This window comes from Callospermophilus lateralis, chromosome 9 (assembly GCF_048772815.1).
Source record: "Callospermophilus lateralis isolate mCalLat2 chromosome 9, mCalLat2.hap1, whole genome shotgun sequence".
Classification (NCBI taxonomy): Eukaryota; Metazoa; Chordata; class Mammalia; order Rodentia; family Sciuridae; genus Callospermophilus; species Callospermophilus lateralis.
The window spans coordinates 64,079,388-64,091,863 of record NC_135313.1 but is presented as its reverse complement, the minus strand read 5'-3'; the positions used below and the strand labels follow the sequence as shown (position 1 = coordinate 64,091,863).

General features: G+C 32.4%; 1 protein-coding gene across 5 annotated transcripts in view; it reads right to left on the bottom strand.

Annotated features, from left to right (window-relative positions):
- Positions 1 to 5,963: 5,963 nt before the first annotated feature.
- The window catches only part of Scn9a (sodium voltage-gated channel alpha subunit 9), an 82,947-nt gene continuing 76,434 nt past the window's right edge, over positions 5,964 to 12,476 (bottom strand). For all 5 annotated transcript variants that reach the window (XM_076866426.2, XM_076866427.2, XM_076866429.2 and 2 more), the window contains 3 exons: positions 11,301 to 11,405; positions 10,894 to 11,164; positions 5,964 to 7,156 (listed from right to left, as the gene is read on the bottom strand). In XM_076866426.2, coding sequence (XP_076722541.2) covers positions 5,964 to 7,156; positions 10,894 to 11,164; positions 11,301 to 11,405 — 1,569 coding nt within the window. The remainder of the gene's footprint in view (positions 7,157 to 10,893; positions 11,165 to 11,300; positions 11,406 to 12,476) is intronic.

Here is a 12,476-nt window from a genome sequence, read left to right as displayed (position 1 = left end):
CTTTTTTTTCTTCTGTGAGACTCAGAGATTGTAGCCTTTTACAGGCCTGAGAAGGAACCCTATCTGTGAATCAAATTGACAGGCACCTTGATCTTGGACATTGTGTTTTATTTTTATTTTTGTAGTGGAGATTGAACCAAGGTGCTTTACCACTGAGCCAAAATCACAGTCCTTTTTAAAAATTATATTTTGTTTTAAAATAGGGTCTCACTAAGTTGTTGTGGCTGGCTTTGAATTTGTGATCCTCCTGCCTCAGCCCCCCCAGTCACTGATACTACAGGCATATGCCACCACACCCAGAAATCTTGGACTTCTTAGCCTTCACAAGTGGCAAAAATAAATTCCTATTATATAAGCCACCCTATTTTATTATATCAATCTGATCTCAGTTAGGATTTAACACAAAAATGATAATACCTTGGCTATTACTGTAAGTAGTAATTTATCCTTTCTCTCTGACTCAAAGTTTCATATTTTGCCAGTCTAATATGCTAAAGTGAGTTACTCTAAGGGTTAATTATAGCATGTACTATTAGGTCCCTAGACATAACTTCATTTTGGTTCTGGAACTCAGAACCAAAACTTATAAACTGCCAAGAAAAAGAAACTTAAGATACTCCGATCCCATAACCATTCCCCCTACAAGGTCCCTACATACAAAAATCTGTGGTTATTCAGCTACCTGCATCCAAGGTCAATTCTAGCCTATTGCACCCAAGGTCATTTCCTACTTTCTCCTGTTCCTTGTTATAAAAAATATAAAACCTCTATTCAAGTGACTCTGCTTGCTGCGCCTGGCAGAAGAGCAGCCTGGCAGACACTCCCTGTCAATAAACATTTGCTTGAACTCAGAGATGTGTCTCTTGTGCATGTTTGTACCAACTACCCTAACGTTTACCTCTTCTTAAATGTCTTTGGAATGGAAATATTTTCATGTTTCACATAAAACATTTTAGAATACACTTGCTATAGATAGATTCCTTTGGCCTTCATTTTAGAGACAGTGGATCAGGTATTCTCATCAACCTGAAGAGAATATCACTTCAATGTACCCCTTTTTTTTTGACTTCCGATTATAAATTTATAGATGAGGTGCCAAGAATAAGTTGCACTGAATGGTAGACATGAATAGTAGAGTAAGGAGGGAGAAAAAAAAATCTCCTCTGTAAATTTCTAATAAGGAAAAGATTGGCCTTTCCTTTACGTTTGTGTCTTTTGTAAGTGAGAATAATATGCCAACCTCTCCCTCTGATCTCCCTTTTCTTTTACCATTAACATAGTATATTAGATGACAGGAAATGTATTGTTTTCTCATTTGTCAGAAAAATATCACAAATTGAATAGCTTAAATAATACAAATTTATTTTCTCAACTTCATGAGGTTATCTTTTGTGAGGTAGGAGTGTGGGTGTAGGTATGTGCGTTTTCTGTCTGGAGACACACATCTCTTCTCACATTCCCTAAGGCTTCACTTTTTTCACTTTAGATGAAATTAGTATATCACAGTTGGTTTATAGCCTTTTCTTACATGAGCAAAATGTAGCTCTCTCTCACATTAAGATGTCTCAGCATATGCTAAATCTTGGTAAATGTGTATATTTCCTGATTTCATCATATTGTTTGGATTCATAAATCTCAAAAATAGCTAAATATTGAAATATTTTGTGTATACTTTACATCCCTAAGTGTTAACAACCCACTAACAGGATGAATGACACTATTCTAGGTATTAAATTTTGCCATATGAAAGAGAGAAAATATTTTTATCATTTGACATTTGTGCAGATTGCATTGTCTTCCTGTATAATACAAAGGTATCCTGGACTCTTACATTATTAATAGTAAATTGGCTGCCACAGTATTATCACTACTATTGTTAATTCTTGATTCTGTGGTTGTTGGGCCTTATTCTAATTGCTATATATGGATTGTCTTATTAAGACATACAACAATGATGTTATAACCATATTGTGAAGAAGTACTCTTTTCCACATTGTATAGATGAGAAAGCTGAGACTTATATATGTTAAATAATGTATTTAGATAATATAATAACATATATATGTTAAATAATGGCAAATTTGTGATCCAAATACAATTCTAGTTGTAAGAAGCTCTTAGCCATTTTATATATATATAATGAGACATAAGTGGATCAGGTATTCTTATCTTAGCCATTATATATCACAATACTCTTACAACAACAATAACAAAATAATTGTACATTCACTGTATGGCTAAATGTTCATGTATTTTCATTTCCAGTACCAATTTTCTCCTCCTGTATAAATACTGCTTTGCATTTGGATGAATTGCTTTGGAAATCTATATTTTTTATCTTTAACTTTTTTATCTAGGAATATATCTTATGAAGGATATTTAAAGTTGTACAGACTTTCAAACATAAAATAAAGAAAGAAGAAATAAATAAGGCTGTTAGTTACTATTAGAGATGCACTGAATTTGTCTTTATAGAGGCTATGCTCACTGAGAAAGAAATACATACCAATATGATTTTATTTAATATCCTTTATTTTTAGATTCTATTACAATGTGTAAATCTCAAGTATCACTACAATGTAATTTATAACAAACTTAAACATTTTGAGCATTCACAGATCTATGAAATTTGTGAAGAACTATGTAAACGGCATTATTATATTCATGGCTATTCACTTATTTTCATGAAGCAATCCTTGATTGTTTTCCTCAAGAATACAATAACATAACAAACCATACATGTTTAAAAAAATTGGTGGCCTCTATTCATAGGTCCTAAACACAGTTCAATTACATGGCCATCCTACTTTAGTTGACCCTCTTTTTATTATTTCCATTAACATTTCTCTGAAATTGCTATTAAGGAGTGTATTTACATATACATTTTATTTTTAGTCTTTTTAATAAAGCTATGAAAATTCTATAAAATAGAGCTAAACATCTTAGGTTGAGATTTTCAACAATTAAGTATTTAGAAACAGCTTACATGTCACTTATATCTTTGCAAATTAGGTAACAGACAAAAAGGTAAAATGACATTCTTCTATTTACACCAAAATTCTATGTATGTATTTGTGTTCAAATCTGTTTGCTTCTATTTGTCTAATTTTAAATTTTCATTGTAATTGCCATTCTACATCATTAAATTCAAAGAATATATAATTTATGTAGTAATATGACAATGCCTTCATAAGGGTAATATTTTATAATTAGTACAAACAATAATCTACATAAAAGAGAAGTCTATTTTTACTTAAAGCTTTACTTAATGAGCTCTTGGTGCCAAATATTTATCTTTACTTGATAAAATGTCACAAGTAGTCACTTCTGGGAGAAGAATATCTGTATAAAATCTAACCATGTTATATTTTTTAAAAAATTATAGCTCATAATAGAAAAAGAACAATTTTATAATTACTTTTTGAAATGCTAAGAAAAAATTGTGATGAAGATCTAGTAGCCAATATTTTTTATTTTACATAAAAATCAGGCAATTTAAAAATATTTAATAATAAGTCACAGATAAACCTGCCCACCAAACATCTTTTCATACTGAATCATATAAAAATTCAAAATACTATAATATTTATATGGGTGTAAAATAATGATGAACTGAATCCATGTTTAAGGTGACATTAATTTTTTAATTGAAAGCATTTAAAAATCTTATAAATGTCATGTATTTTTTATTGTTCCCTAATTAAATTGTCAAGACCTATTTTCAATGGGCTTAGCAGGTATGTAATGCAATGCTTTATATAGTCTAGTGAAACACTGCATGGCACCTTTCATACTAAATTAGAAGTGATTCAAATAACCTAAGATGAATGAATAAATATAGTGTAGAATCTTTGGCCCTGGATTTAATTTCATGGGTACCTTGGGACAAATGTCTCAAAGTGATAATCTCTTGTATTGAGTATGGGTATTATAAAATACATCACAATTTAAAAACATTCTAGACATAAAGTTCGATGGAAATGTCAGTTTTAATTTGATTCTCTTGTGGTTGTCTTTCTTAGTCTCTCCATCTCTCATTTCTATCCATGTCTCTTCATCACTATAGGTATGATTAAGTATCCCTTTATTTAAAAAAAACTATATGGAACAACAAAAAAATGTGTTTTAATGACTTACATAAAATTTAAAATTTTATGTAAAATTTTAAAAAGTATGTTTGATATATGTTCTTCAAAGTCTTCCAGAAAAGTTCTCTAAATAAAACTGCTTTTTATGTGCCTCAATCTTTGTCTAATCATGGATAACTTGATACAAGAGAGATATCAGGTTTCTGGAATAAAAATCTTGAGAAAATGCATCATGGCCATTCATTGTTTTTTTTTTTTATTATTTAATAAGGGCATTTTTCTAAAAAACTAGATTTCTCATCGTTGGTAGGATGAACACAGCTATATTGAGCAAAATAAACATATACTTTTAAGATCATAAGCCCAGATTACTTTATTGTTTAATGCAAAATATACTTCATATCAAAGAATATTGAGGAGAAAGTGACATCCTCGTGATATTTTGTAGATGAAAATAAAGAGGTCCAAACTGATTACTTCTCAAATGTAAGAAAGCAAGTTAGAGGCAAGAAAGCAAGTTGACAAGAATCACTCTTTGAATGTAACTTCATTCAAAGTAAACACCCGGGAAAGCAGGTGTTAAAAGCCTGCCCTATATTATAACTTGAAAACTTGCCAAATACATTTGGGATAGTGTATAGGTGATGTAGGAAATACTGTGCCCAAGTAATTATCTGCTCAGACTCATACTCTGGGATCAAATAGATAATTGCATATTGGGAATCATTTTATTGAAGTAAAACATCACGTTTGCCTAGAGTTAAAGGATGATTAAACAAAAATGCAAAAGAGATGATCAATGTGACAAAAGAGATTGAGTTGGGCCATTATTCGTATTGTTGAGCAGCACACACCAGTGCTAGATTGTATAAATAACAGTAAATAGATATTTGTCAATTACATTTCCTCTTAATTGCCTTCATTTTTTTGGAGAAATGTGATACATAGAATAAATTTTCAAGTTCTGTTGTTATTGTATGAACAAAGTGGGAGATAAAAAAAAAGACAGGCTGACCATATGTGGTGGTGTGCTATTACTACAGTCCTAGCTACTCCAGGAACTGAGGGGGTCACCTGGTCCCAGGAATTCAAGGGCAGCCTGGGCAACATAGTGAGATCCCATTCACAACACAACCCAATACAACACAACAAAAGACAAGCTATGAAACTCAATACTAAGTCTCTGAGTCAATACCAAGTCTCTGAGTCAAGATAAATGTAACTTCAGGTAAATCCAAAATATTTGTAGAAATGAAGAGCCTATGTTTGTATTCAATCCCATGGCATTTTATAGGCACATATAAATTGGTTCTGAAGCAATGCAGGATGAACTCAAGCACCTCAAAATGTAGAATGATCTCTGTACATGGAAAAATAATTTTCTAGCTCCCTAATAAGAAGATGTTTTAACTAAACATTCATTCCTGATGTCCATTACTTCTATTAGGAACTTCATTCCAAAACCAAGGCAAAATACTTTTATTGATTTCTAAGTAATAGATATTTTCCTATTTGTGTTTGTATTTGTGTGCATGTGTTTGAGGGGAGGTTGTAAGTACGAGCTAGTGAGAAGTAGGCAGATATGAAAATTTTTTACATGGTCTTCTGATATGTTAAAAATATCAAATCACCTTTGTTTGCTGTAATGATGAATCCCTCCAGAGTTACTCATACAATTCTTGCAGAATCATTTATCAATGCAAAAATAGCCATCTGCTAAGGCTGCCCACCTGTCTTAGAGAATCAGAGCTTGTTACTGGACTGTCTTCGAGAATATTTCAATAAAAAGAGTTTGGCATACACCTCCTTAAAAGAGTCTTATTGACACAAATAAATCACCTTTGCAGGCTGTAAACAACACGTCAAAATGAAGCTCTATTTTTTACTTTCCTTGCCATCTTTTCCTTTGTCTTCCTTTTCTGTGTTGTCTGTTTCATATTTCTCTTTATCCGGCTTTGTTACACTATCATATGAAGGTGGGGAGACAGTGGATGGGGTTGCATCTGTTTTTTCTGGACTTGAGTTCTCATTAACATTATCAAAAACTATATCTTCTTTATTGGGCAAATCATCATCTTTGTCTCCATCTTTTATATATATGCTTGATATATTTTTGACATTTTGCCGCAAGCGGTAACGTCGGTAAGCGCGCTGAATGATAGTAGCAGATACATCCTCTTGTTTTCGTTTTAGTGTAGTTGTGATGGGTTCATAGGATACTTTAGAAGGATTTGCAGACATGAACCTTTCTTCCATCTGTGAACGAAGAGAATCCATCTCTCCACTTTCGCCCAAAACACGCTTTGTAAAAGCAAATAAAATGTCAAGACAGTGAATCCGGTCACCACTGACCATTGGCAGGTCCATAGCAATGAGCTGGACTTTGTTTGGTTTTGCTATGAGAAGAGGAGGATCCAGGGCAGCTGCAAAATCAGAGAGTTTGCTATATTCTATAAACTGGGTTGCATCGGGATCAAACTTCTCCCAAACCTCATAGAACATCTCAAAGTCATCCTCACTCAGGGGCTCTGCACTCTCTTCAGTAGCAACACTGAAGTTCTCCAGGATGACAGCGATGTACATGTTCACCACGACCAGAAAGGATATGATGATGTAACTGACAAAATAGAAAATACCAACAGAAGGGTTCCCACAGTCTCCTTCAACTGAACTTCCTGGATGAACTTTTTTTGGGTCACAGTCAGGTGGGCCATTATTGAGGATAGGTGCCAGCAATCCATCCCAGCCAGCAGAGGTGGTGATTTGGAACAGGCAAATCATGCTGTTGCCAAAGGTCTCAAAGTTGAACATGTCATTAATCCCAGCTTCTTTCTTAACATAGGCAAAGTTGGACATTCCAAAGATGGCGTAGATGAACATGACCAGGAAGAGCAGGAGGCCGATGTTAAACAAGGCAGGAAGGGACATCATCAAAGCAAAGAGCAGTGTGCGGATCCCCTTAGCCCCTTTGATCAGACGTAGGATTCGGCCAATCCTGGCAAGACGGATCACTCGGAACAGGGTTGGGGACACAAAATATTTTTCTATCAGCTTAGCAAGAAACATACCTATTAGGGAGGAAAAAATGAAAAGAATATCTTTAAATATTCATACTAAACAGTATCATAATTCTAAATAGTTTTATGTATCATCTTTCATCTCTTACGAATTCAGGACTGTTAAGTTTATATTGAACCAATCTCTCAAAAGTAGAGCAAAAGGGAAATGAGTAGAATTACTCTTATTTCCCCTTTTTTCCTTTACTAAGTTCACAGACCCTTTTTTTTCCTTCACAATATTTTAAAATTATAATAATTACTCATATAGAAAGATTCAAGAAATACACCAAAGTTTTAAAAGCAAATATGATATTAATATTTTGTTGAGCAATACTCCACTTTTGGATTCAACCACATGAACGTACAAATAGACACACAAATATAATGATGTCCTTTGATTTTGTAGTTTCTCTTTGTGACATGTGGTGTAAATGTTGCTATACAAATGACAATTTTTACAGTTGTAATGTTCTGTAAAAATAATCGCATATTGAAGAATAACATTTATATTACTTTCAATTTTCTGACTGAAAAATTACCTAAATAGACATTTTTCCTAGTTATATAAGTGTTTTAATAACACATAAATAGAAGCTGAGTTAACTGTATATTTAAGATTTTGTTTGAGATTGACAAACCTATCTCTAGAAAGTCTATAATATGTCTAATAGCAGTATATGAAAGTGCTCATATTCCACGTTCACCCATACTGGGCAGTGCACTTTACCACTGAGCTACACCCCAGGCCTGTTTGTTGTTGTTGTTTTTCTATTTTGAGACAGGGTCATGCTAATTTGCTGAGGCTGGCTTTGAACTTGCAATCCTCCTGCCTCAGCCTCCCAAGTTGCTGGGATTACAGGCCTGTGCCAATGTGTTTAGCTGCACTGCACTTCTTTATAATTTTTATCAGAACATCTTTTTTTCTTTCTTTATTTTTTCCTATTATTATTACTATTTTATTTTTATTGTTCTGTTTAGTTATACATGGCAGTAGAATGTATTTTGACAAATTATACATTTGTCAAAATACATTAATATTTTAACTTATTCTATTGGGATCTCACTCTTGTTGTTTTACATGATGAAGAGTTATCTTGGTCGTGTATTCAAAAACAAGGCTGGGATAGTTATGTCCAATTAATTCTACAGTCTTTCCTTTTCTCCTTCCTCCTGTTCCATGGTTTCCCTTTTGTCCAATCCAATGGATTTCTATTATTTCTCTTCCCAACCTCCCTTGTTTTGGATTAGCATTCATAAATCAGAGAGAACATTCTGCCTTTTTTGTTGCTGTTGTTATTTTTTTTTACAAGAACATCTATATGCTACTGATAGTCTATTGAAATGACTTATTTATTTATTTATTTTAGAAAATAAGCTATCATTTTTCTTATTGATTGGATATTTGTATCTTTGTTGGTTATTTTAAAATTTTGCCTGAGGAAGGTCCTTGCCTATTTGTCTTTTAGAATGTTTACTATATTCTTATTGATCTACAAAAGTGATTTTTCTTTTGGAAGTTTGATTCATTTTGGACTTGTGTGTTGGACTTGAATGTTGCATAAAATTCCCCATTTCTTATTTGTCTTTCAATCGATTTTATCATAAGTCTACTTGCATTGTATATTTTGATTATTATGGTCATATCCATTATTATATTTTCATTATAGACTTGGGTTTGTGTCATAAGTAGAAAAAAACTATGAAGAGTTGATGGTTAAATATCTATTCCCAGGACTGGGGATGTAATTCAATGGGAGAGCTCTTGCCTAGCATGCTGAAGGACCTGGATTCAACCCTCAGTACCACACTTACACACACAAAATCTTTTTCCACATATTTTCTACTTTACTCCATTTTTTTGAATGTCCTTTGATTCATTATCATGCCTCTACTTCCCAATTGGTGTTTTATTGTCACCAACAGGATATCCAAAACCATACATTACACAATTTAACTATCAGAGAGAAAAACACTATGAAAGAAACTATGATGAACTTGAGAGGGAGATTCAGGGTTCTATCTTGTAATGCACTTATCCTTTTCTCACTCTTTTTTCTTTTGTTGGTGCATTATAGTTGTCTATAATAGTTGGATTCATTTTGACTTAATTATACATGCATGGAATTTAATTTACTTCGTTCTAGTTCCCAGTACCCTTATCCACTATTTCCCTCCCCTCCTCTTTCACCCAGTTCCCCGTCTTCTACTCTACTGGCCTACCTTCTACTCATTTATATATTTTTAATTGTTTTTTTAATAAGTATACATAAAGGTCAAATTCACTGTGGCATATTTTACATGCACATAGCAAATTGATTCTGCATTTCCTCTCCTTTTTGTCCTTCCTTCTTTTCATCCTTTTGTCCTTCCTCCCCCGATCTCCTTCTATTCTGTTGATCTTCCTTCTGTCTTTATGATATCCAACCCCTCTCTTTTTTTACTCCCTTATTTTGCTCTAGCTACTGCATATGAGAGAAGACATATGACCCTTGATTTTCTGTTGAGTCCATTTTTAAAAAATACTAACCTCTGATTCACATGATCATTGTACTTAGTAAATAAGTAGGTCTCTATGCTTTCAAGTTTAATTTGGATTATCTCTTTGAATCTATTGAACTTTTATTTTTGAAACCCTATTATACTTATCATGACTATTACATAGTCATAATATCAAGCAATATGAAGCCACTTCTCATTACTCTAATTTTTTTTCCAGATTTAATTTTAGAGTGATTTGGAGAGTGATAAAGATCATCGGCCCCTTGTTTTAACATGTGTACCTGTTTGTTTTCTTATCTGCTGGCATTAGCCAACACTGCTAAACATGGAGGTGATAGGAGGATGCTTTTTTGTCTTCTTGACTTGTTGGAAATTATTTCATTATTAATTTTCCTTAGTGTTAGTATAAAATTCCTACCTAAATTTTAATTAGTTTTCTTATATTTTAATTTTAGTGTAACTTGTGGTTATAATATTTGTTAATAATTGATTTTAAATGCCTCTTCTAAGTTTTGTAGCAATCAGATTTGTGGCTCTATGACATGAAACCTTTAACCTTTCTGGGTTTGTTTGATCATCTGTAAATTTCATTTGTATCAAATGATCTACATAATCCCTACCATTTAGTTTAGAATACTAAAAATAAATATAATTCTAAAATATTAGGTGTGTAAAGATAATGAGAAAAAAAGCCATGATAATGAAAGGGGAAGAAGTATAAAATTGTGCATTGTGATTAATAGATATCACTGTGGTTGGTTGATAAATTACTGTATTTTATATACTGGCCAAGTATTGTATTATGCCCTAAGAAATGATGCTGACATTTCTTGAGACTTTAAATTCAGGGAGAACCTTCATAAAGAGTCATGGATATTCTGGCTATTCATATCACTAATCAAAAAATAGGTCTTCTATGCCAAAACTGGCAGCAATTTCAAATTCTGCACTGGTTTCCAAGACGTATCTACAAATAAGCATGTTAGCTAGCATTGTTAAGGGTAAACCTGGAAACTAAATATCAATGGATATTTCCAACAGGTGAAACTTTGGACTTTCAGGCCTATATGTGTGAACCCAGGGTTCTGAAACAGGGATTTGGTTTTGTTTCTAAGTTTCCTTCATTCTTTCATTGTACTAATTTACATCAAAGTAAATTTATATTCAAGAATTCAGACACTGCTCTGGGCACGTATGGAATTTAGTTTATTAAAAACTAAAATTTAAGGATGAATAAACGGCCTTACCTACAATGGAGAGGATCACAACCACAAAATCAAAAATGTTCCATCCTACAGTGAAGTAGTAATGTCTGAGGGAGATCAGCTTGAGCACACATTCTCCAGTGAAAAGGATAATAAAAACCACATTTATCCAATATAAAACATAAGTCATGTATTCACTTTGTCCCTCTTTCTCTACCATCATGGTTACCATGTTGAGGCAGATCAGAACCATGATAGTAATATCAAAAACTTGGTTTGTTACAAGGTCAAATATACATCCTTGGAATTTGTTCTATAAGAAACAAGAATAATATGGAAATTAGAGAAGTGTTCAGATGTCATCTATAAAGTTAAATATTCATTAACAACTAAATATAATTTTAAAATTCACATATATGCATATATGTTAATATAAAGCATTCTTTTACCCCTGGTCTAGGAATTGGCTTTTGTGGTTTTTTGGACCCCAGCTTTTTCATTGCATTATAGTATTTCTTCTGTTCTTCTGTCATAAAGATGTCTTGACCTCCAAGGTAAAGCAATAAAACACATCTAGTTAAAACCAGAATCACTGAATGACTTCTTTTTCTGGTCCTAAAACAGGTTAAAAAAATAAGCTAATATAGAAACAAAATGCATTTTATTATGTCCATTGTAGCTATAAACAAAATCTTTCTTAAAGGATTACCTAAGTATAGTGACATGAATCTCCATACATAATGAAATGTGCATACATAAATATATACATTACATATAATAATGATTGGCTTGATTATCTTTTTGTTTACTAACGTGTTATTTCAGATTATGTGCTGATATTTTTATCTACTTCTCTTATCGGCATTTTATTGCTAAATAACAAATATGTTAGGGAGGGTTATAAGAACTAATAGTGGTAAATATCTTCTTTGATAATCTGGTTAGTGTTTTTTACTCTTATAAGAAGTATGAGCCCAAAATTATTATCAGCTCTCTATATATTTGTATTTGTTTTTGTTTGACACCACTCTTTTAAGAGAGAAAAATGAATACATAATAAATAGTTAATTTATGTTTCTTTATCTGTGTCTGTATCCACATCTATATCTATGTCTGTATTTCAAGAAACTCCTTATGACATCCCAAAAAAATGAATCGCCATATACATGCTTTATTGGTTAATACCATTATGCACAATAAAATTCTTGTTATTAAGGAAAGTCACAATAATGAACTGGTAAGAACTGAAGGACTTTCTGATAGATTATAAGAAAGAAAATACAATCATTATCACTTTATAGTAAAAAGTTAACATTTAAATGAGGTTTTTTTTTTCCATACTGGAAAAGATGAAATCTCATGTAGGGGAGGTAAAAGCTTTGGTTATTCCTTTAGGCTTTTATTAATTTCTTGAGGTTTTCTGTGATTTTTACAGATATGTACATATTCCCCACTGGTTTATAGTATCACCTATTAAAGTCACATAAAAAATTATAACAATGCATTCTAATTTAGAATATTCTAATAGAATAATCCAGTTCTGAGAATTTATAGTTCTCAAATTCTTCTTTAGTTGGTAGGGTCCTAGGTTGAAGATGACCCAGTTATGGCCTCCCTTCAGTTCT